The following is a 26,279-nucleotide window of genomic DNA, read 5'->3' as shown; positions in this document are numbered from 1 at the left end:
TGGATGAATGTGCAGCTGCCCAACTAGCTGCTACTGGAAAGCACCTAAAAATGATTGAAAACTCACAGTGCTGTTTCAGCTACAGGCCAAGTGATGCGTAAACCACAGCAGCTTTCACTCAGGTTCTGCAGACACGTAGTGTCTCGTAACTCCAGAGGAAACGGCCTGATACATTTACATTACATTACATTACATTCATTTAGCAGACGCTTTTATCCAAAGCGACTCGCAAGTGAGATACACAAGCGAAAAACCATATGGAGTCAACAATATTAGGTTGCATTGCAGTATGCCTGACATGCAGTAGTATGCATTGCATGACCAGGTTTCAATGGTTGGCCAGGCAAGGTACTAACTTGCAGGTAAAGTTAACAAGTGCGTTAAACCATCAGATTACATTTTTTTTTTAGATTGCGTTACATAATTTTACTTTATAGTTTAGTAGGAGATAGTTTTAGACATGAGAAATTCCTTTAGGGGGTAGTATTTCAGGTGAGAGTGGAAGAGCTGTGTCTTCAGATGTTTCTTGAAGACACAGAGGGACTCTGTTCATTCCACCATTGGAGGACAACGGCGGAGAAAGTCCTGGATAATGAATACAGCATTAGGGCAAGACTTTTTTACTCTGTCATGAGGAGTTTGGCTAGCTGAAGGGTTTCTGTAGGTGCTTAGGCAGGTTTGGGGTAAGGTTGCACTTTGGATAAACTGCTATGCCGTACCTCTTCTCTCGTTTTGGCCTCTCCCAATCTGGCACACAGTTGGCCTTTGGCATACTTTTACTAACCGGAAGTGAATCTGATGCAGGAGACAAGCTCTAATGATGTGAAACTCCTGTGGTCACCCACTGCACAAGCATTCCTTTGCATTTTGTTACAGACGTAATTCCTTGTGTGTTTTCCGTCATCACACAGCGGTCACATGAAGCAGGATTGGCAAGGCTCCAGAGGGCTGTGATGCTGAATTCTGTGATCCTCTCTGTATCAGCCATCACCCTGACGTGTCTGACAGTAAACCTCTCTAATCTTGCAGCTGGTTATGAAAAGTAAATGATCATTTCTAAATGGTCATCTTCTGTGTTAAGGGGGCTGGTGTCTAGGTAACTTTGATTAAACCTGGATAACCCCTAGAAGTGCGTGGCCGGGTGGCGGTGAGGCACACTCTCTCCTCTTCACCTGGGCTGAACCACCATCTTTCCTGTTCAGGAGTCACTGGTTCTCCTTCTGTTTCCTTTCATCTGAAGAGGCCTACTCCTCCCTGAGGACTGCCATCTGTAAAACCGCACACAGCATCCTCCAGACAGACAGACACACACACACACACACACACACACACACACACTGACCCCACATAACCCCTGTTCATACTGACACACCCCCTCCATCACACACTTCCTCAGTCACCACATGCACGTACACACATTTGCATATATCCGAGACTTAGTCTATGACCAAGGAAGTATTTCCACCTGAAAGGAAGTAAATATCTAATTTGGTTGACCACCTCTTTGTAGCAGGGGTCTGTGGGAATGCACAGTACAGGCCATGTCCAACAGTAAGCCAGGTCCAGGAACGGACAAGGATGAGCTCATCTCCAAACATACACAGTATTGATCCTGATGGTGACTCTGACTGAACATGGGCACCTTGTCCTGTTATGTGGCACATTCAGAGACATTAAACTGGAATTGGAAAACTCTTGAAAATTCACTTTTGTAGAAAGAATCTGTAGAAATGAACTGCATGTTATGGACAAGATCTCTACAATTTTGGATACTGTGTGTTAACACTAACACTTAACCAATAGCAAAGTGTCATATAGAAATACTCTCATACATGGCATTAATAACAGCTGAACGTTGTTGCAAGGGGGATTTTTGCATTCTGTAATTTACAGCGAGTAATCTTGCTGTTTCATGAAATGCCACAGAAGCAAGATGCTAATCTGCATATGCAGCACATGTGGTTACTCTGTTCGTGTGTGCGTGTGTGTGTGAGAGAGAGAGAGAGCGAGAGAGAGAGTGTAAGAGAAAGAAAGAGATGATGGAGGAAGTAGAGAGAGGAAGCTGGACCTTGGCTAGACTGTGGACATTTTCCTGATGATATTCCGGCTCTTTGCAGATTGAACAAATGCAGAATAAGAACAGTAATGCTGACAATGCGATGTGCTGTCAGCACAATACAAAGCGGAACTTTCGATGGTCTCTTTACAGCCTCTAGTGGCCAGAGTGGCACACTACAAGTAGTGACCACTCCTTATTCCAATCACTCTTAGATGCTGGTGTAGGGTGGCAGTGATGTGCATATTTCCCCCAATTCTAGCATATGTGAAATTAAAACCAATGCACCAGTCGGCCGATGGCGCTGTCATAGTGACATAACACAGGTAGAATTTTTATTAACATTACCATAGGCCTACAACAGGGAACACATCGGACCAAACCCCAAAAACACAGGCCTCACCACAGGTTACTGCAGGGGAATGGGGGAAGAAAATCTCCTGTTCTGCTGATTGATAGCAGTGCAGAGGCTTAGGTTTTTGTTTTGCTTAATTTGTAAATGAATGAGATTCATTATTTCTGCCGCGCCTCGCTGCTCTCTCCTCTCGAACCTCCAAGCCGCCCGGAGCCAGTGCTTTTCAGTCCGGGACTGCAAAGCTCCTGCATTCTGTGGCACTCTTCCCAATGTGGTGAGAGCCGGTCACATGTGAGGCTGTACCTTAAATGTAGCCTGTCATGTGCATTGAGAGTTGCACTGAAGCATATCCCCATATCCCTGGTAGTGGAATCAGACCTGAAGAATCTCAGAACAACCCAGTGTGGAATTATGTATTGCATCTGATAGTCTTTCCTACTGCTCAAGTCGTGGTTATTCCAACACTTCATTAGAAATTTGCTGTTTTGCTGCCTCACACACCTGCATATCTAGCACTTGTTTATGCTGTGAATAAAGGATATCCTCTGTGGAGTTGTGAAGTTGATATCCTGATGCTGTAGCTTTCATCTTACCTCCTTTGGAGAAACCCCGACAAAACATAGCACAGACTGATTTCGCAATGATTACATGTGCAGGCACCGTACAGCACAGAAGATAAAATTGTTTTATTTTCCAGTGTGCGTGTTTGAACTGTTGACAATACTGGAACAAAACCGTTCCACACACCTCAAGACCGGTTTCTCTGTTCTTTAGTATTTTACACAGAACGAAACTTGGCTACTTCCTCTAGACCTGCCTCGGCTCAGGGCACCGGGCTCCAGACTAACTTTTCCACACGAGATTGGAGAAATTCTAGCTAGTTCTAGCTTTCAGGCAACAGTGATTTAACACTACAAAAATAGCAAATGCAGCGGTGAAAACTATGAGAAGCTTAACGCTAATGAAAACATAATGAACCATGTAACGTAACGCGCGCTACATAGTTACGTGTGAAAGGGTTAAAATAAATAGCTATAGACCGCTTTATCTTTGGAACACGGTAACAGCTAAATGGATTGTTTCGCGCGTGTCATCATCAGAGTGTGCAGGCAGGAAGAGTGCAGGCAGGGAGAGACCAACTGAGCCAGTGAAGAAGAAAAAGTACTACTTTCAACCACAGTGGCTAACGCAGTGCCCATGCCGGAAATTTTAACTCGCACATTCTCAAAAAATGGTCGCATATGCGGGCATATTTGCAAGCCGCACCGGTGCGCCTAGTTGTGAAATGTAGTCGCACTGTCCCCAAAAATGGTCACAAAGTGCGACTAAATGGTCGCAGTCTGGAGCCCTTGGGCAGAACGAATATTGCGCCGGGGACCGGCCAGCATAACCTGAGCCTGGGTTAATTGGCTGCAATAGCGCCTCGGGTGCCGTGGACCAGACCAGCAGCTCAGGCAGTCGAGTGGAAATGGCCTTTTCACCGCTTTCACTCCTGACCTGCACGCCGCTCTAATAGGCTTCCCTTTAAAGACTCCTCCGAAGGCTGTCAAGGTCATCCGCCCCGCGACCTTTTCCCTTCTCTTTCTTCACCCGTGACGGTGGACGGTTTGTCTGAGCCCCGAGTTCTGAGCACGCCCGTTCAGTTGTGTCATCTCCTTTGTGTGCAGGTGGGCCTACTTCAAGCCTTTAAAAAAAGCAGTTTTTCAAACAGCTTTGGGGGAGGGTATAAATATGTTCAGAGCAAGTTAGATTTAATCATACTTAAATGATATTTTCACTGCATCCATGTGGTTGCTCTGGAGAAACAACCTACTGATAATGATGGCGTCATAATTATGAAAATGATCATATGCAGAGATTGTGAGAATGTCACGTCTGAATTTTCATTTGACACAGTGTAAGTTTTATATTTTATTGTAAAGTTAGGATTTGTCTTTAACTTAATAGTACATTTTCAAAAACCATTGAATGTACAATCACACAGCTAACTACACAAAAGCAGAATCAGAATGATCTTTGTAAATAAAGCATTCAAAAGTAAAGAATCTTCAGTCCCTATGCTAAAGGGGGTTCTTGATGTGCTTAAGTTGTTGCCTGTCTACTAAAATGCATATGTATATCGTTAATGGCTATGCGAAATCACGGTCTATGCTGTCTGGTCCTCTTTTTCTTGGTTCATTTTGATAGTTCCTGACATATTAGCAGTGCTGTATTCATGGACTTATACGTCCATAGAAATGTGTATCTATCAACATGTGGGTGATTCAGAGTCTTGTCATAGTGCCAGATGGTCCAATGGTTTGATCTACAACAAAGTTCAGTGGCTCTAAATTGTCCGTTGTGATCATTTCAAAGCTCCTCTGGAAGATGCTTTTTTTGTTCATTGCTTCACACAAGCCTGTGTTGCCAGCATCACAAGTCATTTGTTTTAGTCATGACTCATAACTACATTTTCAGTGGATGAAGATAATAGTACATCCGCTGAAAAAGAATTCCTTAGACGGCTGAGATGTGCAGCAGTCTTGTGTAGGTAAGACTTAAAAGTGTCCTTGCGTCACATATCAGTAGAAGTGTGGCAGTCGGAACAGAGGGAATAAGGTTCAGTCGTTCAATGGAGGATCTCCGATCACTTCAGTGCGGGTAGGAAGTGATGTCAGCTGACGGCCCTGGTCCTCACTGTTTGGAAAGGGCGGCGAGGTTGACACGCAGCGGGGTGATCATGCTGCTGCTGGCCCTGGAGGTGGAGACACCGGGGACCACGGAGGGCCTCGGGGAGTCGTCGCTGCCGCCGCCCCGCGGGTGGAAGAGGTCGGAGACGACCCGCAGGGTGGCCTTGCGGACGGAGCCGGACAGCAGGAAGTACATGACCGGGTCCAGGCAGCTGTTGAAGGTGGAGAGCAGCAGCACCACCTCGTTGGCCCTGTCCAGGACGTTTCTCCAGTGGCAGGACACCTCGCTGATCTGGGAGTGGATGTAGAAGCAGCGGGAGGCGTGGTAGGGCACGAAGCAGACGGTAAAGAGGAAGAGAACAAAGAAGGACTTCTTGGCCGTCCGGCTGTATTTGACGGCGTTCGGGAGGTCTGGCTTGGCCCTGGACGTCTCCAGCAGCTCCAGGGCGATCCTCCCGTACGAGACCACCAGGGCCAGGAACACCGCCCAGAAGAGGGCCACCAGGAAGCCGTTGAAGTAGGCCATCCACTCGGCCCCCTGCCTCCTCTTGTAGTGGAAGCACCTGTGGGGCTCCCCGTCGTCGTAGGAGATGGTGATCATGGGCACGGTGCCGACGATGGACGCCAGCCAGACGACGCAGCAGGCGGCGACGCTCCACCCTTGCGGTTGCAGCCAGCGGCTGCAGGCCGGCCGGCGGATCTTGACGTAGCGGTCCACGCTGATCAAGCCCAGCAGGGTGATGCTGATGTACATGTTCATGTAGAAGACGTTGCCCACCACCTTGCAGAGGGTGTGGCCCAGCGGCCAGCGGTTGCCGCCGGCGTGGTAGAGCACGCGGAACGGCAGGCAGGCCACGAGCAGCAGGTCGGCCACCGCCACGTTGATGAGGAAGACGCGCACCGAGTTCTTCTTGGCGTGGACGAACAGGAAGACCCACAGCGCAAAGAGGTTCCCGGCCAGGCCGAAGAGGAAGAAGAGGGAGTAGCAGAAGGCCAGCGGGACGCTCAGGGCGCTGTCGTCCAGCTGACACTGGCTGCCGTTCACTGTTGGGTGGGGCCTCTGCGTACCGGCCTCAGTGGTGCCAGATGTGTGAGACTCGTTGCTAAAGACTGTGCTGTAGGGACTCGTCATGATGTCTGCGGGGCTGTGATCAGGTAGATGAAGTCCTCAGTCCTTCAAAAGAGAAGACTAAAGCACTGCAGATTATATCCTATAACACAGGTGAACAACACTCTTATCCCTCACATAGGGGTATTTTAAGGACCCTGATTTTGTAGAAAGCATTTGGCTAAGTCCAGAGCCGGCCCGTGGCATAGGCGGTAAAGGCGAATTCTAGAGGCGCCATCCATCCACAGGGGCACCCCAAATGAGGGAAGAAAAAAACGTTCAAAATGTTTACTATTTTTTACTAATGCTATTTTAATACTATTATTTCAAAATATTACCAAAAAAAACCCCACAACAACAGAACTACACATATAACATAACTACATAGCCTATTCCATTAGTCTAGTTAGCCAACATTAGCCCTGCTTGTAATAGTCAATTAAAATGCCTTTCCTTATCCATCCCCAGGAATAGAGGTATGCATTGCACAAGTTAGGTTGCACGGTGAGAGGTATAAATTCAGGCCAGCACGTGGTATTGTTTACAGACACAGTGGCTGACAGGCTGGTAGTTGGAGCAGAATAAGCAAAATAAGCGAAATGAGCGACACCGAAGAAAAAGCAGTGCCCAGGACCAGCTCGAAGGACGAAGACATCCTCGACAGGAAAGGTCACTCAACTTCAGTAGTTTGGAGATATTTTGGCTATTCACAATCTGACAAAAAAACAGAGCAGTGTTTACCGCAAACTGCTGAAGACACATGCCCTAAAGACAGGTAAAACCACAAACCCGTTTCATCATTTTAAACAATGTCACCCGTTAGAACATGCAGAAAGTAAGAAATTACAGTCCCAAATGAGTGCTCTTAGTGGACCCTTGACAAGCACCAGGCCAGTGCCCAGTGTGACTACCCAGCAGCAAACGATTCTATCAGCATTTTCCAGCACCGTGCCTTACGACAAAAAAAAAAAAAAACGAAAAGACACAAAGACATCACAAATGCAATTGCATATTGCATTGCAAAAGACATGCTTCCCATTAGCACTGTCAATAATGAGGGATTCAAGAAGCTTGTCAGCTGTCTCAGGGCAGCTTTAAAACCTGACAGATTTGTGACACGTGTTTGTCATGTTCTGACCATAAAGAATAGTTTAAAACCACAGTTAACCGTGGTGGTGGAATTGGCTGTGATGCAAGGGGCACCAGCTAAAATCTTGCCCAGGGCACCAAAATGGTCAGGGCCAGTTATTTAGTTCTGGATCTAGGGGAATCCAGGCATCTCTGTGAAATATCTTCACAAACTGGAAACTGGTAGAATACAAATAATCAGTGAGTCAGTATGTAAAATTTTAAACTCTTTCATTTCTTTTGGTTATTTTTTTCAGATTAGTTCCAATGTTAGCTTTTCCCACTCCTTTTCATTTACACATTTGAAAGCATATTTCTCTGGTATAAAATGAAATACTGCTTGTTCACCAAAGTGCACCATTTTCACCAGTAACCTTCCAGTTGTTTATAATGCAATATTACTCACCCTTTGAGTGATTTCCATAGAGAGCTGCTTCCCTCTGTGTGCACCACCAATTCAGCATTTACATAAAGATCTGTTAGCCTTCTGTGTGTGAAAAGAATCACCCTAGTTCAGCGATAGGCCTTTTCTTCCCTCTGTGGTCCAGTCATGGGCTTTGCTCCAGATTTGCACCTCTCCTTGTGAATGAAGACTCTGGAGTTTGGTAGGAGCACTCCCCTGGCACCATGCACAGCTGCCCGCAGCCCCCACAAGCACTGCGAACACAAGTGTTTTGAAAAAGAGGAAGGAAGGCAAACGCGTCTAACCCGCAGCCTACTTACTCAGCCAAGCGACGCGCTAATCAGTTCATCATTTTCTCTTCAGTGTCTTAGGGCGGAGCATCCAGCAGTTGGTACTCACTGCGTCAGGCTGCAATGAGATCGTTGCCTAGTGTTCTTGCTCATGAGCTGTGTAGGACAGTATTCCGAAATGCGGAATAAGACTAGCACTGCGTACGCAGTGTACTGTATTCCTATGAAAATTCATCAGTGTGAGGGTTCGAATATGGACTCCTTTGTCTTATCTACGCTTGAAAGAAGAACTTTTACATCTAAATACAGAATGTTTCCTCATGTTGCTGAGAAAAAAAAAGTGTGGCGGCAGTGTAGCATAGTGGTTAAGGAGCAGGGCTCGTAACCGAAAGGTTGGCGGTTCGATCCCCGCTGGGACACTGCTGCTGTACCCTTGGGCAAGGTACTTAACCCACAATTGCCTCAGTAAATATCCAGCTGTATAAATGGATAACATTGTAAAGAACTGTAACCTATGTAAGTCGCTTTGGATAAAAGCGTCTGCTAAATGAATAAATGTAAATGTAAAAAGTGCCACACATCATATACATTTGCTGATACTGCACTGTTACACACTTTATGCTCATATGATGCAACATTTATCGTTAATTATGAGTTTATTTAGTGTGTCCATCATGATGTGAGCTACGTGAGCATTAAGTAATGTAAAGGTCTGGGCACTAAACTATGCTCTTGCTTTCTCTCTCTCTCTCTCTCTCCCTCCCTCTCTGTCCCCCTCCCACAGCCTCACTGTGTGCTGCTAGCATCGAAGGAGAACTCTGCCCCTGTGAAGCTGGGGGGGTTTGGGGTGGCCATTCAGCTGGGGGAGTCGGGACTGGTGGCAGGAGGTACGCACAGCCCTCTGGGAAGATCTGCACACACTTTACAAATCTCCTCTCCTCTGAAAGATTAATTAAAGATTGAATTAAGAGCCAATTAACCAGCAGTCCAAATGATAAGAAATTGGTTTGTAGCATCCCTTTAATTGATGATGATGTTGATAGGTTCTAGTTTGTTTAGATATACCTTTGGTAGTGTAATAAACCTCTACAGGTTAATGTATTGGATTTCATGTGACTTCCTGCTGTTTAGGATGTTGGAATTCCACAGGTTCTTCAGTGTGTTGAGGACATGTTAGTGAGTTGACCTGTGTCACAAGCTCATTTTTATACACTGGCCAAAACACCTGTTGCATGTCCATTAGAAACCCGGTTTCCTGTCCTCTGGGAATGGCCTGATGCACTTTTCTTGAAGTTTCCCATGACTCCTTAGACCTACTGCACGGGCCCACCTCTGTTGTGGTGCAGTGGGTGTCTTGTAATGTGAAAAACAGCCACAGTTAGCTTGTGGATGTATTAGAGGAATGCATTTGTCATGCCCCAGTACTCCTGTGTAAGCACGGTGGTTGTTGCAGTGACATGAGCCTAATATGTCCAGTTGATGATTCCAAAAGAGGGATACATAAGAAAGGAAATTAAGAAAGAATTAAAGTATTTAGAAATACTTAAAATGCTTAAAATATAAGTGAAATGTGTTCTGTCATGCATGATATTACATTACATTATTGTCATTTAGCAGATGCTCTTGTCCAGAGTGACTTACATAGGTTACAATTTTTACATTTTATCCATTCATGCAACTGTATATTTGCTGAGGCAGTTGTGGGTTAGGCACCTTGCCCAATGGTGTAACAGCAGTGCCCCAGCAGGGAATCCAATCAGCAACCTTTCGGCCTGCTCCCATGCAGTGTCCCCTACTTTATTTCTGTCGAAAGGATGCCGTTCGGGTGTCATGTCCCCTCAGAGTGTATAGGCAAAGTGAGAGAAAGACATATTGAATGGATATCCGTGTGCATTACTCTGAGGGTTTTTGGGGGTAGACCATGTACAAGGTTCTGAGGCCGTCTTCCACCCCGCCCCCCCCGCAGGGCGAGTGGGGACCCCCCACTTCATGGCTCCGGAGGTGGTGAAGAGGGAGCCCTACGGGAAGCCGGTGGACGTGTGGGGCTGCGGGGTCATCCTCTTCATCCTGCTCAGCGGCTGCCTGCCCTTCTACGGCACCAAGGAGCGGCTCTTCGAGGCCATCATCAAGGGGAGATACAAGGTGGGGGGGTTTATTTGCATAACCCCGCCCCCTTCCTTACTCCTGTCCAATCCTGCTGCCTTAGAGCTGCTGCCGTGCTTGCATGGGACATTATTTCCTTTTCAGGTGTTGCTGGCATTGCAGCACATTTTCTGCAGTACAGAAAGGCATCACCTTTTTTCTTTTTGAGGTTCTGCTGTGTAAACCACTATCTGACATTATGAGCTAGATTGCTTTTTTTTCACTGTTAAACGTGTAAAAGCCACAAAGTGCGTTCAGCCCTACAGTGACTAATTGACAGTAACAGTGTCACGGCCCTTAAACAGCACTCGCTCTGGTTTCCTTTAGCAAACTCAGTTGTGGCTAGCTCTGCAGCCACGTGTTTCGGTGGCCCTGCATCCCTCTCATAGCCCCCCCCCCCCGTGCGTTTCCTCAGATGAACCCCCGGCAGTGGAGCCACATCTCGGAGAGCGCCAAAGACCTGGTGCGCCGCATGCTGATGCTGGACCCCGCCGAGAGGATCACCGTGTACGAGGCCCTCAACCACCCCTGGCTCAAGGTACGAGGGGGGCCCGGGGGGCTGACAGGGGGTGACCTGAGGGGGTCACCAGGGTAGGGGGACAGGGGCCAGTCTCGAGTTTCGCAGATTCCTGGCAGTGTGTGTAGATTCAAGTCGTCACAGCTCAGAAGAAGACTGGACACCTCCACAGTGAGTTACGCTGATAATTGGGGCTCAGGAAAATGCATCTGTTCTTCATTTCGCTGTCAGTTCCTCTTTATCACATGAGACAAGATGTTTGAATTAACTCAGTGTTTGGTAAGGACAGAAAACAGAAGCATCCCTCTCTTATCATGCGTAGTAACTCATCTGCTTGCATTAGCTGCTTCTGGTGTGTATTTTCCACCTCAGGAGAGAGACCGCTACTCATACAAGATCCACCTACCAGAGACAGTGGAGCAGCTGCGGAAGTTCAATGCCAGGAGGAAGCTGAAGGTGAGGAGGGCTAAGCACATCCACTGTATTCCTACACCAACTTCATATAATCACACCAATTGTACCACCACCACCAGCCAATCACACCTACTGTATCCCTCCACCATCATCGTCCTACCACACACACTGTATCCCTACACCACCATCAGCCAATCACCACTGTGTCCCTTCACCACCTTCAGCCAATCACGTGCACTCCCTTAGCCTCCCTCAGCCCACAACATATAAATGTCAGTGTCTGAGGGCACAGATAACCCAAACACTCCTGTGGAAAAAGTAGAATATTCAACGTAACCCAGAGGAGCCAGCCAGTGAGTCAGTTCTTGGATTCAGGTCTTGTTGAGAGTTAAACATGGGCTGCATATTATATCAAATTCAAAGTTTTTTCCAGTCCATTGTTCATTAGAATCAAGTTATTCATAAACATATCTATTACCACCAGTTATCTAAGTATTGTAATATATATCTAAAAACTGTATCTTTTCCCTTACACTTCAGTAAAATTGTTAATTAGTTGAAGTCCCTTATTGCATTTTTTCCTGAATTGTTACCAGATTGCGCATCACTTTGTTGAGTTCTCATGGACATAACATCCTGCATTCACACTCCTTTTATAAAGCTGTGATTTCATACAGGTGTGATTCATTACATTGTTTGATGCTGAGAACACTCTTGTTGTCATAACACTTAATCTGCTGTATCGTTCTGTCACTGGCTGAGTTTCACAGAGTTTATGGTCATGAGGATCAGACATGGAGTGCCTGGCCGGGGTGGGTGTGGATGGAGGGGTTAACGTGTCACTGGGCTGTTTTCAGGGGGCGGTGCTAGCCGCTGTGTCCAGCCACAAGTTCAACTCCTTTTACGGAGACCCCCCAGAGGAGCTCCCTGACTTTTCAGAAGACCCCACCTCCTCAGGTACAGTAGCCCCTCGCTGTGCTCCGCTCCACCCACTCCCAACTGCAGCTCTGCCCTTACCACAGTGAGGCCACACTAGAGCCCTGACATATCACCCGTATAGTCAGACCAATTAGAAAGCGCGCATCCTCTCGGATTGAAAAACCCAGCGTTTTCAATTAATGTTATTTGTACATTGACTGTTTGGTTAGAGGAGCTGCTGTGAGATTCCCCACAGTCCTCTATACCACTGATTCTCAATCCTGGTCCTGGACCCCCCCTGCTCTGCACGTTTTCCATCTTTCCGTGCTCTGCTGGGAACTCATCAGTGGCACTTTTGATTAGCTGAGCACACCTGATTTAATCAAGAGCATGTTAGTCATTTCAATCAGGTGTGTTTGGAGCAAAGATAGATAGAAGATATGCAGGACAGGGGGGCTCCAGGAGTAGGATTGAGAAACGCTGCTCTATATTATTAAGACAAGTGCTTACCGGTGTGCTTCCCTGTTACATCAGATTTATTATTGAAAATCTATTGGACCTCTGCTATTTAAGTGGGGGGTTTTGTTCATGCTGCTTTTAACTTCTGCTTTCTCTGAAGAGAACTGAAAACCAGTGCTCAGTAAATAGCCATTGTTTTTTTTTCCTCTGCCGTGTTCATGGACTCCCAAAATCCGACCGGATTGCTGTTAGTGAGGGTTAAGAGATTTCCATGGATGTCTGCTGCCTGTCTCTGTGTGAGAGCGGGTTGCCCCGGTACTGCCTCGGGGCTCCTCTCCGCATAGGTTCGGGGATCACAGCCTTTTATCTTTATACAGATTTGCCTCGCTTATTGAGCAAGATTCCCTTCCTGTATTGGGCACAAACTCCAACTTCCCCTTTTGCATCTGGGTGTCAGTCTTGTACCTCGACATACCATCGAAACAAGTGACACCGGATTCCGCTTCCCCATTGGTCAGACTCAGTGAACATCATGCACCCCTGTTGCTAAACTGTCTGGCCCCTCACACACAAAGCTGTTGTCAGATATTATAAAGGACTTTTTCCTGTTTATACACTATTGGAGCTAAAGCTGTTGAATCAAGGCTATTATTCTCAGCTGCATCAAGGCTAGGTATGAGCGCACGCTGGAAGAACTGATAACGCATCAGAATGTTCTCATATCCTGCTTGTACTTCCTGTGCGAAAAAAGTACTGTGGAACTAATGTGTGTTGCTGCTGACTTTGTTGACTCTGTTTTTAGTGTTTTTGATTCACAGTCTTTTGTGGTGTGAACACGCACACTTTGTCGTTGCTCTCTTTTAATTACGTGACCATGTTTGATGTAATTCATGCAAATGGAATGATATAGCTGAGGTTTAGCTGTATTGTGAATGTTACTGCAGACATAGCAAGCGCTTCCATGTTTTATTCTGTCGTGCTGCAATTGTATAAAGCTTTCTCATTTGCGAGAGCCAAATATGTCAAGGAGATGTGACAAATTTCGCTGTAATATACCTAATCTCTCTAGCAAGCAGTATCTGAAGATCCTCCTGCACTTCTACAGATCAAACTTTCTCTGATACGGTGTATGTTCAGTGTAACGAGTAGAATTTCGCCTCCGCGTGTTTCTCTCGATGGATGGACTGTATCTGTAGCCTGCTAACTCTCCATTTTCAAAACTTAATGTCTGTCGTTTGTCCTAATGCTGCCCTCCTCCTAGGACTCCTAGCTGCAGAAAGTAGGTATTCCCTTGCCGCTTCTGGGTTTGAAACTGACTGTGTGGATAATCACCTCTCATCATCACACGCCTCCTCCCTGGTTTCATCTCCGTCAGATCTTTAATGCTGCCTTCACCCGCCCTGTGAATTCACTCTCTGACGGAGCGCATGACCACAGCCCCAGTTACGGCTGCCGTTCCCTTCAGAGGAGATGTGCTTATATACAGTCCATAGAGAGTGTTTGTGTTACCGTGGATTGCTGGAGCTATTTCACATGGAGTTAGTTTTTCAAAAATTGTTGATTGATGCCTGGATTTACGATTTTAGCCGAGGGTATTTAGTACATGTCAGAGACAGGGGTGAGCAACAAAAACGACCACAACAACGAAACGGCTAAAAAAATAGGGGGGGGGGGGGTGCCAATAAACAGCTCAGACCCATCTCAGCCAGATGCTACAGGAATAATTGTATGCATAAAATCAAAGGTGTTTTTTAGACAAAGTTGGCAGAATGATTGGCGTTGCCAGGATCACATGCATACTTGGGGGGGGGGGGGGGGGGATGATCAAACAGAAACAGGACACAGCCGTTCAGGTTTCGACCGCACCACCGCTTTCAGGATGGGCCTTCCTGGCAAATGAGGAGGATTCTCCTTCCCCCCCTTTCAGCACTCTCTGCATGACTGTTGCATCCCACCGTCTGCATGGAATCTGCAGGGACGTTACTCGATGTGTGAGAGAAGCAGTCTGCCGCTGTCATGAGATGTTATCTCTGTGTATTCAGCTGGAACTCCTGTTCCTGCGGCATTTGCATCTGCGTCTGGCACCTGCAGTGTTTTTCAGCACCGACGCTTCCAAATATTTGAAAATGTTGAAGACCTATAAATAACGATGTATTGCTATAAGTTAATGAAGTAAAACGTGTTTTTTAAAAATGGTCAGCAAGCAGGTAGTAAGCGGGTACTGTATGCACCCAGTTTTTTTCTTTTTTTTTTATTAAAGTCAGGTACTAATGTTTCATTGATAATTACTCTTAAATACAAAGTAGTCACTTGGCAAGAGTGGTATGCCAACAACCAGCATGGAAGTCTTGTTGCAGATACTCATAATTGGCATGGCAATTAAATCCCCGATTTCCATTTGACCTTTAGCTTGCTCATATCATGCTCATATATAGAATATATATTCTGGGAGTTTTCTCCGATTTTCCTGATGATATCTTGTATTTCTATTGTATTGGGAAATTGCAAAATTTTACTGTCATCTCTTCTGTTCCCAGCAGCCGTGACCACAGTGACAACATCATAGGCGTAGTTACTGTATCAAAAACTTACATCAACGCGTGGGCGAACATGGCCATACAGAACACAGAGAGATTTGATGGGCCCATTGTCTGCACTGGGGCGGGCTTCGAGCTTCACCAGACAGACAAACTCCAACACCCAGCGAACGCTTAGGACACATTTCCTCTGTGGGTTTCCATACCCACAATCCTTTATAACCACTTTCAGTAGGGCTGTGTGTTATGGTCAGCCCTTGGCTTATTTGACACTTGTGACACGCAAAATGCACACGAGAATCATATCGCCAGGCTGAAACAGCATCGCACTGCAACACAAACACTGACAGGAAAGCACATCGCCTTTAATGCTGTAAGTTCTCATGAGTGAATTCATGTCATTACTTAACATTTTTCTCTTCTTATCAAAGACTGGCTACATTGGCAGATGTACTTAAGCAACGTGTTGTAATCCTGTTGCAGTTAGTTGTTAGGTACCGGGAAGGCAGTATTAAAATGTTACTCCCCTTATCTGTAACGCATTTCCCACCCCTCCCACTACTACCTGCTGGCACCATTAATGCATGTTTTTAACATCTACATTTAATGAACCTGTATGTCTAAGTTTTGTCAGAGAGGCCTAACAGTTTGCTCTTTGATGCACTCAGGCATTCTGTGTCCTTCTCTGTCAAAACTGTACATGTTCCATCCTTCTGTGGTGTCTCAAAAGTCTGCTAACTAACCAAAAAACTTTGGTTCCATTCCTTCAAATGTCAGTGAGTGTTCAGTCCCTTTGTCCAAACCTGTGATTAAATTGTGGTATTGCCACTAGATTGAGTCTCACACAAGTTCATTCTACATGAATAGCACCCATGTTTTCCCCCCACTGGCAAGTCCAGTGAAGACCCCACCTCACTAAAGTCCAGTATATCTGAGTAGCTTCCCATAATTCCCCCAATGGTGTGAGGAGGAGCTGTGGCCTGATTGGGGCCAGAGAGGCACGGTATGGCGAACAGCTGTGGCTGGTGGTCTGATTGACCGTATTTGTGTGTGTGTGTGTGTGTGTGTGTGTGTGTGTGTGTGTGTGTGTGTGTGTGTGTGTGTGTGTGTGTGTTCTTGGGCACAGGGGCAGTGTCGCAGGTGCTGGACAGCCTGGAGGAGATCCACGCGCTGACTGACTGCAGCGAGAAGGACCTGGACTTCCTGCACAGCGTCTTCCAGGACCAGCACCTCCACACCCTGCTGGACGTGAGTGAACACGCCGAGCATACAGGCATCACTCACAGGCTGTAAAAGAGGTCTGAGTCCAGTTTTTGGGCACGCTTAGCAATCAGCATAAGACGGTGATGGAATAGCATTTTAATCGAAATCTGTCTCAGAGAGAGGAGAGCAGCTTTATAGAACCTAGTTGCAGACAAACATGGACCCACATAACCCAGGTGAAGGTTTGTGCGCAGTGCTTTGAAGGTTTGCCTTGGTTCACACATGGCCAGTGGTGCGTCTGAGCTCACAGGGAGCAGAAGCGGGCGCATGAATGCTCTTCCTGCAGCTCTGACTAACACCTCCGATGACTCAGTGCATATGGTGCAGTTGCAAGTTCACAGGAAGGTCAAACTTTCGTTCCATCCAGATCTCAATCTCCACAATCTGTAAGTGTCGCCCAGATCTACTATATGTAAAGTGTTATTGAAACCTTTTTCTTATGCTGAACGTATTTGGGTTCCGTTTTCTCATAGTAGTTGACATTGAAATGTTGTGCGGCCAAGGAAGAGTTTGAACCAACCATGTGGTCTGACCCTGGTAGATACTGATACTGTGGTCAAAGGCTGTATGTGGCACCGTCTGCAGTAACCACAGGAGTCTGTGGCTTACTGTGCTGCAGTACCCAGTAAGGCACCTGTATGGGCTTTGGTAGGAGCTTCTGGTTTATGCCAGGGAGGAAAAGGTTGGTCTATTCTGTGTAGTCTTTATGCCTGTGCGCGCGCGGGTGTGTGCGTGCGTGCGTGCGTGTGTGCGTGTGTGTGTGAGAACTCAGAGCTGCAGCTGTGGCCTTGTATGCCTGGCTATAGTCTCGGTGGGAGCCATTAGCAGGGAGATGAAGGGTGGGAGAGGGGAAAGAGAGGGAGGCAGGGCGAGAGGAGGGAGAGGAAGACAGGGAGAGAGGAGGGAGAGGGAAGCGGGGAGAGAGGGGGAGATGGAGGCAGGGAGAGGGGAGAGAGGAGGGAGATGGAGGCAGGGAGAGAGGAGGGAGATGGAGTTGGGGTCAGGGAGAGAGGAGGGAAATGGAGTTGGGGTCAGGGAGAGAGGAGGGAGATGGGGTCGGGGAGAGAGGCAGGGAGAGGGAAACGGGGAGAGAGGAGGGAGATGGAGGCAGGGCAAGAGGAAACAGAGGGAGGCAGGGAGAGAGGAGGGAGAGGCAGGCAAGGGAGGCTGCAGCACACTCTCTCAGCTGCCGAACGGGGCCCGTCTCCTGCCAGCACTTTTGTGCAGGGTTATCAGTAGGAGACTGTGAATGCAGATGTCTCCTCATTCACACTCGTACTTCTGCACAGACAAGGGAGAACAATGTCAGCTTTTGTCTGGCCTGAGTCCTTTCACGGCGCCGGCCCCTCCAGGATAGGCCTATCTGCAGAGCCGTGCTCGGCATTAAGACATCACTGAGCTCTCCCTCACAGCACAGCCTGTCGCTGCAGAGTCTGCAGAGACTCTCCCGCGGACCGAACCCGGCACTCCGCCTAGCTTTACTTTGTTTGGCCTGCGTCCACAACCCTGGGATTGAGCTGGTGAGTCAATCTGCAGTTCAGTACCTCTGTGACATTTGTGTGAGCTTAGCATCGGCTATTGCGAGCCACTACTGTAACGCGTTTTAGTGTGTTGATTGATGTCGTAAGGAAAACTCCAGAGTGTGTGAATGGGAGTTTGCGTGCTACATGTGTGCATGTTCGACGAATTTCAGGTGTCCTCTCGCTTTGGCTGCACAGGTTACGCTGGTTTTTCTAGTTTGATTTGTTTTCTCTCTCTTCTCTCTGTTACGTGGCCAGTGGGTACACATGCCCAGCTCAACTTCCCTTTTTCAAGAGGAATTGGCGTTAAAGTTGTTGTTGCATCTTGTCACTGAGACCCAGTCATAATAACAGGAAGAGCTGGTCATTGAGAATGGCTGAGGACACGCTTCCTCACCCAAACTAACTGATTAAAAAGGCCTCTCATCATCTCACAACTGCGTACGTAAGGGTTCTGGAAAGGGAGAGTCAGTCATTCACCCGGTACCTATATCCCACACTGTGGAAGTGGGGCTGGTGGGCTCGCTGTGTGGGGTAAAAACACCAGTGGGTCAGAGTGAACTTTTCTCACAGACTGCACCAGCGGCGGGGTGAACTGTGGTGCGTTCCCAGGCTTCGGCAGGTGCCTCCTTTGTTCAGCTAAGTGCACCAAACGCCGCTGACTTGTGACGCCGCTGCCGGCTAAGAGACCGCAGAATGGCTCTGTTCATAGGGACCTCTGCTCCCCACCCTTCCCCCACAAGCAAATCTGAAAATGAAGTGGTGTTATGAAAAAGCTGGCTCTCTGTTCTTGCAAAGGCATGATTTAAAATACAGTACAAAAACAGTATTGGGAATTAAACTAGTATTTAAATATAACTAATTAATGTTCATTAATCTAGGCTCCTGAGGACTTTTTTGACACGGTGTAGTCCTCTGCCATATAAGGACTGCATAACTGAATAGAAAATTTAACTATTAGTTATAAGTTCCTTGTTTGGTTGAATTTGGTGTGAGTTTGGTGACAAATTAGCACCAACAGACCGGAGCCGGGGATGTGAGCTATGTTTTTGTAGCTCTGGTGCAAGAGATTGGCCTGGCCTGACCTGCTGACAGAACTGATCGTCCAGGAGATAAAGGCACAGTTGCACAGCTAGTTGTGACACGTGCATTTTGGTGAAATTTGTCTTCACACAGCTGTTTTGAAGCATAGGTCACTCTTGTTTTCTCAGTGTGACTTCAGTGTAAACTCTTTTGTGCAAGCCTCCTTCCTGTCTGACGATGCAGAACTGGTGGAGGGTATCGCATGGCAGGGGGGGGGGGGGGAATTCGTTAGATTGACAGGGTTCATCACCAGCAGCAGCACTGCTGGGTACCGGGTCCCTCCTGTGGTGGGGGGTTTGAAACACAAACTCTGCTGTAAAAAAACAAAAAAAAAAATGGGTTAAGGAGATGTTTGTGGTTGGACAGCAGTGTGTAAGATCCCTGAGACTGTAAACAAAAGGTTACAGGTTTGAGCATGGCGTGAGACATTATAGGCTTGTTATATGTCATATGTGAACTTTGGAAATCCATTTGGGCGCAGGCCTCTGCCTAAACATAAGCAGTCTAGAGTCAGGTGTCTAGTGTATGGCCTTCAGAGGATGGAACTCATCAGATTTACAGTACCAGTCAAACGTTTGGACACACCTACTCATAGAAGGGTTTTTCTATTTTACATGTTTTAGAATAATAGTAAAGACATCACAACTATGAAATAACACAAATGGAATTATGCAGTGACCAAAAAACAAATGTCTTTGTGTTAAACAAATCAAAACTATCTTATACTTTAGAATCTTTAAGGTAGCCAAAAAATATTTTTTTTTGAAAGAAGTGCATAAATAGAAAGCAACTTAACTATTTATATTTGTCTAAGAAGCAAATTTCAAGCATTTAACTGTAAGTTTTCAGATAAAATGTCTTTGAATGCATGATTCCCATTATCTTAATCAGGTGTGTCCACACCTTTGACTGGTACTGTATTTCACTGGATTGCACCCACCACAGACAATGGGTCCTGCCCTCCAGAGCATCCAACTGTCGGCCCTCTGCCTCACTATCAGCTGGTCAGCTCCCTACATGCCCCAGCACTACACTAGGTTTCCTATGTAACAGCTACTGTTAGGTCACAATTATTTGCTTAGTGGATGCTCTGATCCATTTAGCATAGCATGCAGCACAGACCAAACATTCGTCTGGCATGCAGGCGCTCGTCCGTTGGAGGTGCTGTTGCATCAGTTAAATAACGGGCCTTCGTGTCCTCTCTCGTGCCACAGCTGTACGACAAGATCAACACCAAGTCCTCCCCGCAGATCAGGAACCCTCCGAGCGACGCCGTCCAAAGAGCCAAAGAGGTGAGCGCCCCGCCCCTCGCAGTATACCCCCCCTGCGAGGCCCCCCTCCCTGACGGGGCTCTGTATGCACGCTGCCACACAGTTCCACACAGGCGCTGGCTCCCCTGACTCAGACGCAACACGCTTACTTCTCTCTCGGTGAGAGCGCATGGCAGATTCCAGAATCCCTCATTTTTCGGATTCCAGAGTCCCGGTTTCCAAAATCCCTCATTTCGGATGCTCATCAAAGACCTCTGGGAACCATTGTACGCTATTCTGTGTGCTATTTTCAAGATTCCAAACATTACATGTTTTCCAATATGCAAAAGTATATTTTCATTATGAATGTGTGTGTCTCACTGCAGCCTAGGCATAGTGTGTCCCACTCCTTTCCGTTAGTTTGTTTCCAGGTATTTTTTACCTTGTTTATCTCAGGTATTTTATGGTTTTAGCAGATTTTTTTGTTTCAAATCTGAAGCCAGTTTCTATTTAAAGCAATTTTTATAGCAAAGCTATGTAACAAAATTAGTTTTGTCAGACGTTCTCCTCACTCAGGAAAATCCATTTACATTCATTCTAGAGCCAGCAACACCATTTTATGTTTGTTAATTGGATTTTTCCATGCCAACAATACTGATGAGTTTCTGCAGCATCTCTGAGATGAAGCGTTACTTGGGTTTGAATAGCGCAGGAACCAGATGTGTTCCTATTCAAATCATTAGGTTCAATGTTTACATGAGGTCAGGGTCCTGGGAACTGTGTGGCTAGCAGTGTGATCCTTCAGACGAGAGAAAGGACACCTATTATCACCTTTTCCTTGCAGAGAATTAATAACAGTTTTCTTCAGCCAATGTACACAACAGCTTTGGTAATTAAATTGGCTGTGTTCTCTTACACCCCGATGCGTAAATTGATGAAAACATTCTCAGTGATTTAATTAAAAACACAAAGGATGCGATGTGACGTGGAAAAGGTTTAAAAGGTGTTTTCCTTTCCCTCTTCCTTCTGTTCTGTTTGCGTGGTACATGTTATTTCCCATGTCACCTTAGCGGCTGTGTTGATCATGCACCGATCGTGTTCAGTGGGTTAACCCTAGCATGCGGCTTTCTCTCTCTGTCCTGAAGCCAGATTCGTTTCTGCACAACAATGCAACCAGCAGCCCTGGCAGGTGATCTGTCATTTCCCACATTCCCGTTCCCACTTTGAAATTACAGTAACACAGGAATCTCGCATGGAGGAATACAGTTCTTGCAATGGGGTAACGTTCAGCTGACCAGCATTCACCGCAGTCTGCGCATGAGGGTTCAGGGCCTTCCTGTTTGAGAACTCGGTGTGAAAAGCAAGACGCTTTTCCTTTGGTTTTAAGTGAATCAGATTTTTTTTTATTCATTTGTCTAGAAGGTTAGTCAATTTCAGGTGGTTTTGAAATTTTCAAGTTACTGAAAAATATTAAGGTATAAGATTCCAAAGGTGTTTTAGTCTTTCAACATGACTTGATATAAGAATGGAGGCATAGTGTTTGCATCAGTGTTAGCCTACTCTGCAGACATGAGTTGAGCTGTTATGGGTAAGGTGTCTTAGCTAGTTTATGACGTTAGTGTCGGCTTTGAGCTCTTGTGAAATTCAGTTTTGTAGTTTGTCAGTTCGATTGTCTGTGAAGTAAGCTGTGTGAAACATTTTACAGCCTACATTTTCCACTTAAGTGAATTTATCCTCCCGCTTTCAAGAAGCTGTTTAGATCCATTCACCCACTGTCAGTATATTAGCCTATATGAATTTGACATATGGAATTTTTACTGCATTGCTGATTTTTTCATATTAACTTGCATCAATCAGTGAATGAGTAAATTCCACAGAATGGCACAGGGTGGTAAATGTTGTTAATACACTGATGTTTTCTCATGTAACAACTTCATAGTTTGTGAACCCCTGCTGCATATTTAAAATATGTAGCATTAGAGACCCCTAACAGGATCTTTTAAATGTCCAGTTGGATTTTGAAATGAAGTCTGTTGTGGGAGTATGTGCTTAATGAATGGAGAGAGAGGCAAGGAAAATGGCAGCACAATGTGAGGATGTGTGGCTTCTGAAGAACAGTTTCCTGTCAGAAACAACTGTCTGTAAAGATCTTACTGACAAACATGAAGAGATACGATACTGACACACCTGCTTCTGTATTGTCAGTTCAGCCCACTTCATGCCCCTCAGATCCTTAAAAACTCAAATTTGGTGAATGTCATTTCAAAGCGATATGAAATAAAATATAATATGAATATAGAAAAGAAAATACGTAATATCTATTAGAATTTTCCATTTTCCGTTAATCTAGTTGCGTCAGGAGCAGCTTGAAGAGCAGGGAAATGGACCGAGTGAACAGAGGCCGTTGTATGAAATGTTGTGTGGGAGACGTCTTTACAGTAGTAGTCTTTGTAGTATTTCCCTCCTCTCCACCTAATATCTTATCCTGTGTCGTCCTTACTGCTGCTACTAACCAGCAAAACTAACAGACCCCTCTAACACTTTTCTACCTAACACACAGACACACACTGCTCAGTCTAAACACAAAATATTCTCTGCAAGATATAAATGTTCTAGCTCAAAACACCACACATAAACCCAGTCAAGACACAAACTCATTCATTATACAGTACACACAGTAGCACATACACGTACACACAAAAGGTCATACACACACACACAAGGTCATACATACACACACACACAGACACACACACACACCTCTCCAGACACTTGGTCAGCTCACCTGACTAACAGTGTCCCCTTGTCCCCTGCGTCATTCAGCCATTCAGGGTCAGTGTCACTTAGGGTTCTGGGGGGGTCACACACTCAGGGACCAACAGAACTGGACTACAGGGTCAACCCATTTGAAATCCCGTCCCTAACAGGGGGGTCCATGGCAGCACTCGATAGAAAGGTACAAATGGCTGTGACATTGGGGCCACCACACATTGTGGGATGTGGAAGCGCCTGCACTACATGGCCTCATACACAAGGGGGCGCTCCTCGCTCCCGTGTGAATCCCTACAGTCAGGGCAGAGCCTGTCGGCTACAGGCTGACCTGGAAACTCCTATTCCTGCCTTTTGTCAGTCCTTCATCCAGTGGAGTACCTTTACATCGGCATTGCATATCATCTTTCTCCATGACATTGAAAGCAGTGAAGTTCCATTTCATTAAAGAGCCTTTCCTGTAGTTGTGTACTGCCCCACTCATGATCACTGCATTGAGCTACATCCAAACGACCACGACACATCGTGGCAAAACCCGGCCATTCCTGCTGGTATTCATGGAGTAATTTCTTGGAATAATTTCCTTTCCTTTTCTTCACTTCACTGATAATCATTAGCAGTACTGAAATGCTTTAAAGTAAATCCTGTCCGAGTTAAAAGTTTTCAAAATGCCCTGGGCCAATGGGAGGTAGGCGGGGCTGAGACTAACCAATCACTCTTCACTGATCCCCCTTGATTGACTGACGCTGGGAGAGGTGGTGGAAGCCTCACCTCTGGGGAGGTGTGGCCATTTGAGAATGACTCTGTAAACCCTCTTGTAGAGACTCTAGAGTACACTGTGTAACTCTCCTGTGTGTCTTCTTGTACAAAGAATTCCGCCGAAGAAGAAGAAAGCGCGGCTTTGAAACATCTGGAATATGTAAGCCGAAGACGTTTTCCAAAACTTTTAACTTGTGAATGTCTCTCTCTCTTTTAAAGCATTTTGGTATTGTGACGGGGGTCAAAGAAGACTAGCTATCACCAGCTTTTCTGTCACTGTGTATTTCATAATCATGTCATATCTGCTGCCCTGTTGTGGTGTGGAGCTACGCTGTTTTTAACGCTAACAAAACGCTGCCTCAGCGAACCAATGACGGGAAGCTCATGACAGGTGCCCAGACTGATGTGTGATAAGTGCTGAAAGTGGAGGCAAGCTTCAGCTCACTGACGCTACCAGTAAGCGGTGTCACGTCTGCGGCGCTGTGCCAAACGCCACCTGCTTCCTGATGTGTGTGCTGATTTGTTGATGAAGGAGAGGAGGAATTGAAGTGCGGTAGTGGGTGGGGGTGGGGGGTTTGAAGGGTCGTTCGGCGGCACTGTGCTGCGTGTTAAGCGCGTGACAGCAGCAGTTGCTAAGGGTCGCCTGGGAGCGTTGGGGGGGGGGGGGGCGGGTGACAGGGGCCTGACCTCTCTCCCTGTACGCAGGTGCTGGAAGAGATTTCCTGCTACCCAGAGAACCCCGACGCCAAGGAGCTGAGGCGGATCCTCACACAACCTCATTTCATGGTGAGTGAAAGGGCCCGGGTTTCCAGCAGTGTTTTAGTATTCTGAGCGGTGGGTAGTGGGGCCGGGTAGAAGTGTTTGTGTGAAAAGACCTGTCTCCCAGTATTGGTAGTGGAATTGGGTGGAGGTCCCTGTGGAGAGACCTGTCTCTCAGTATTGGTAGTGGAGCTGGGTGTAAGTGTGTGTGGAGAGACCTGTCACTCAGATGAATTAGATTGATTTTCTTCATTCTTCTCCATCTGGCTGGGACTCGGGGCAGTAATCTGACAGCATTACTGCACCCATTTGCAGGTGGGTCTCCTGCTCTAATAGATGGTATAGATGTGCAAAAGAGGAGAAACAGAAATAAATGAATACCCGGAAACAGGGTTTCCTTTTTTGTTCGTGGCGGTGGACTCTGAAGAAAATCAGACCTTTGTACAGTACACAATTTTCCTCAGTGGAAAAAAAGGAAAATACTTTCCATTAAAGTCTCAGTACCCTGTTCAGCCTGTGGCTGCCTTTTTCAAATTCATCACCAAAGTTCTGCCTCCAAAGTTACTGTCACTGTGGGGTTAGATAGAGAAGAGACATTACATTATTTGCATTTATCAGATGCTCTTATCCAGAGCGACTTACATAGGTTACAGTTTTTTTCTACAATGTTATCAATTTATACAGCTGGATATTTACTGAGGCAAGTGTCCAAGGGTACGGCAGCAGTGCCCCGGTGGGGAATTGTGCTGCTCCTTAACCACTACGCTGCACTGCCATCTAGAGACCCTCCCCCTTTGCCCCTATGGTGACATTAACGGTCTCTTAATGGACAGCTTTGCACGGGAGCCATTCTTCATTCCCACGTTGAGGTGATGCTGCAGTTGTAATCATGAGCAGGGGGAGGAAGCTGAGCCAGGAGGTGGCTGCTGTTCCGACAGCCTCCCCCTGCTCCTCTTGTCAGCTGTCCACAGCAGACTGGCACGGAACCAGCGCCACATTTACACTGCGGAGAGCATGGCCTGGCAGCTCTGCCCGTGTGGGTCTTCCTCCGTCAGACAGAGAGAGGGGTTATTTTAGCCCAGGGCTCCCTGAACCCTGGACATTCTCTCACACTGTAGCATTGCAGTAAGACTCATTCATTAGCAGGGCTCAGGATACAGGTGCCAAAACAATCTCGAGGCATTGAGTTATTCCTCGCATTCTGCTCTGAAAGGCGATACTGTGAGACAGAGAAGAAAGGGAGGGAAGAGAGTTTCTTACCTGTGATGAGGGCTGACATGAGAGAGTGAAGCAGCTGCCTCCCTCGCTGGTCGCTCTGCTGAGCCTGTGTGTGTGAGGAACCCTGGACCTCGGGAGCGTCACAGAGAGGCTCTCTGCTCCAGCTTTATTTGGGTTTAGGGTTCCAGGTGCTAAGTCTTGCTTGCCTCAGTGTCATTCAGATCATTGTCCTTACCCATGTGTAGTTTGTAATCTGCTGGTTTCTAAGCCTGATGGTCTCTTCGTTCGCTTGCGCTTGCGCGTGCGTGTGTATGTGTGTGTGTGTGTGTGTGTGTGTGTGTTATGCATCAAGTTGGGGTACAGAGGACAACTGGAGCCTAAGATATGGAAGGCACCTGAGAAACCGTTTCTCTGACGAAATTAATGCTACACAAGGGCACAGGTCCGCATTAACGTAGACTGCCAGTTAGTGCGACATCAGCGGCCAGTGTTTTTTGTTTCAGAAAGGCAGGAAAAACACTGGGATGTTTGTGCTGAAGTTTGCAGCTGTTCATCCCAGTCCACAGTTTCTGGGCTGGTGGCACCCGAATGGAGAGGCAACCAGTATGAGTATGTAGGCCTAGTGGAGTCCAGAAGCTGAGAGAACACAAGAGAAGGAGGAG

At 46.7% G+C, this 26,279-nt stretch overlaps 2 protein-coding genes across 15 annotated transcripts in view; one reads left to right on the top strand and one right to left on the bottom strand.

The window, feature by feature from the left end:
- LOC118789197 (peripheral plasma membrane protein CASK-like) overlaps nucleotides 1-26,279 on the top strand; it is a 136,170-nt gene that overhangs the window by 92,943 nt on the left and 16,948 nt on the right. For 5 of the 14 annotated variants that reach the window (XM_036545531.1, XM_036545536.1, XM_036545530.1 and 2 more), the window contains exons 6-15: nucleotides 8,794-8,896; nucleotides 9,976-10,151; nucleotides 10,567-10,689; nucleotides 11,041-11,124; nucleotides 11,940-12,039; nucleotides 13,721-13,738; nucleotides 16,123-16,244; nucleotides 20,077-20,154; nucleotides 23,753-23,800; nucleotides 24,346-24,426. In XM_036545531.1, the coding sequence (XP_036401424.1) occupies nucleotides 8,794-8,896; nucleotides 9,976-10,151; nucleotides 10,567-10,689; nucleotides 11,041-11,124; nucleotides 11,940-12,039; nucleotides 13,721-13,738; nucleotides 16,123-16,244; nucleotides 20,077-20,154; nucleotides 23,753-23,800; nucleotides 24,346-24,426 (933 nt within the window). The remainder of the gene's footprint in view (nucleotides 1-8,793; nucleotides 8,897-9,975; nucleotides 10,152-10,566; nucleotides 10,690-11,040; nucleotides 11,125-11,939; nucleotides 12,040-13,720; nucleotides 13,739-16,122; nucleotides 16,245-20,076; nucleotides 20,155-23,752; nucleotides 23,801-24,345; nucleotides 24,427-26,279) is intronic. The other 9 variants (XM_036545541.1, XM_036545538.1, XM_036545534.1 and 6 more) reach the window with 3 other exon arrangements.
- Nucleotides 4,996-8,022, bottom strand: LOC118789199 (probable G-protein coupled receptor 34). Its single transcript, XM_036545545.1, has 2 exons — nucleotides 7,723-8,022; nucleotides 4,996-6,254 (listed from the first exon to the last, which is right to left on the bottom strand). The coding sequence occupies exon 2, from the start codon at nucleotides 6,210-6,212 to the stop codon at nucleotides 5,085-5,087; it is 1,128 nt and encodes a 375-aa protein (XP_036401438.1). The 5' UTR covers nucleotides 6,213-6,254; nucleotides 7,723-8,022; the 3' UTR covers nucleotides 4,996-5,084.

This window comes from Megalops cyprinoides, chromosome 14 (assembly GCF_013368585.1).
Source record: "Megalops cyprinoides isolate fMegCyp1 chromosome 14, fMegCyp1.pri, whole genome shotgun sequence".
NCBI lineage: Eukaryota > Metazoa > Chordata > Actinopteri > Elopiformes > Megalopidae > Megalops > Megalops cyprinoides.
This window is presented reverse-complemented; position numbering and strand designations above follow the sequence as displayed.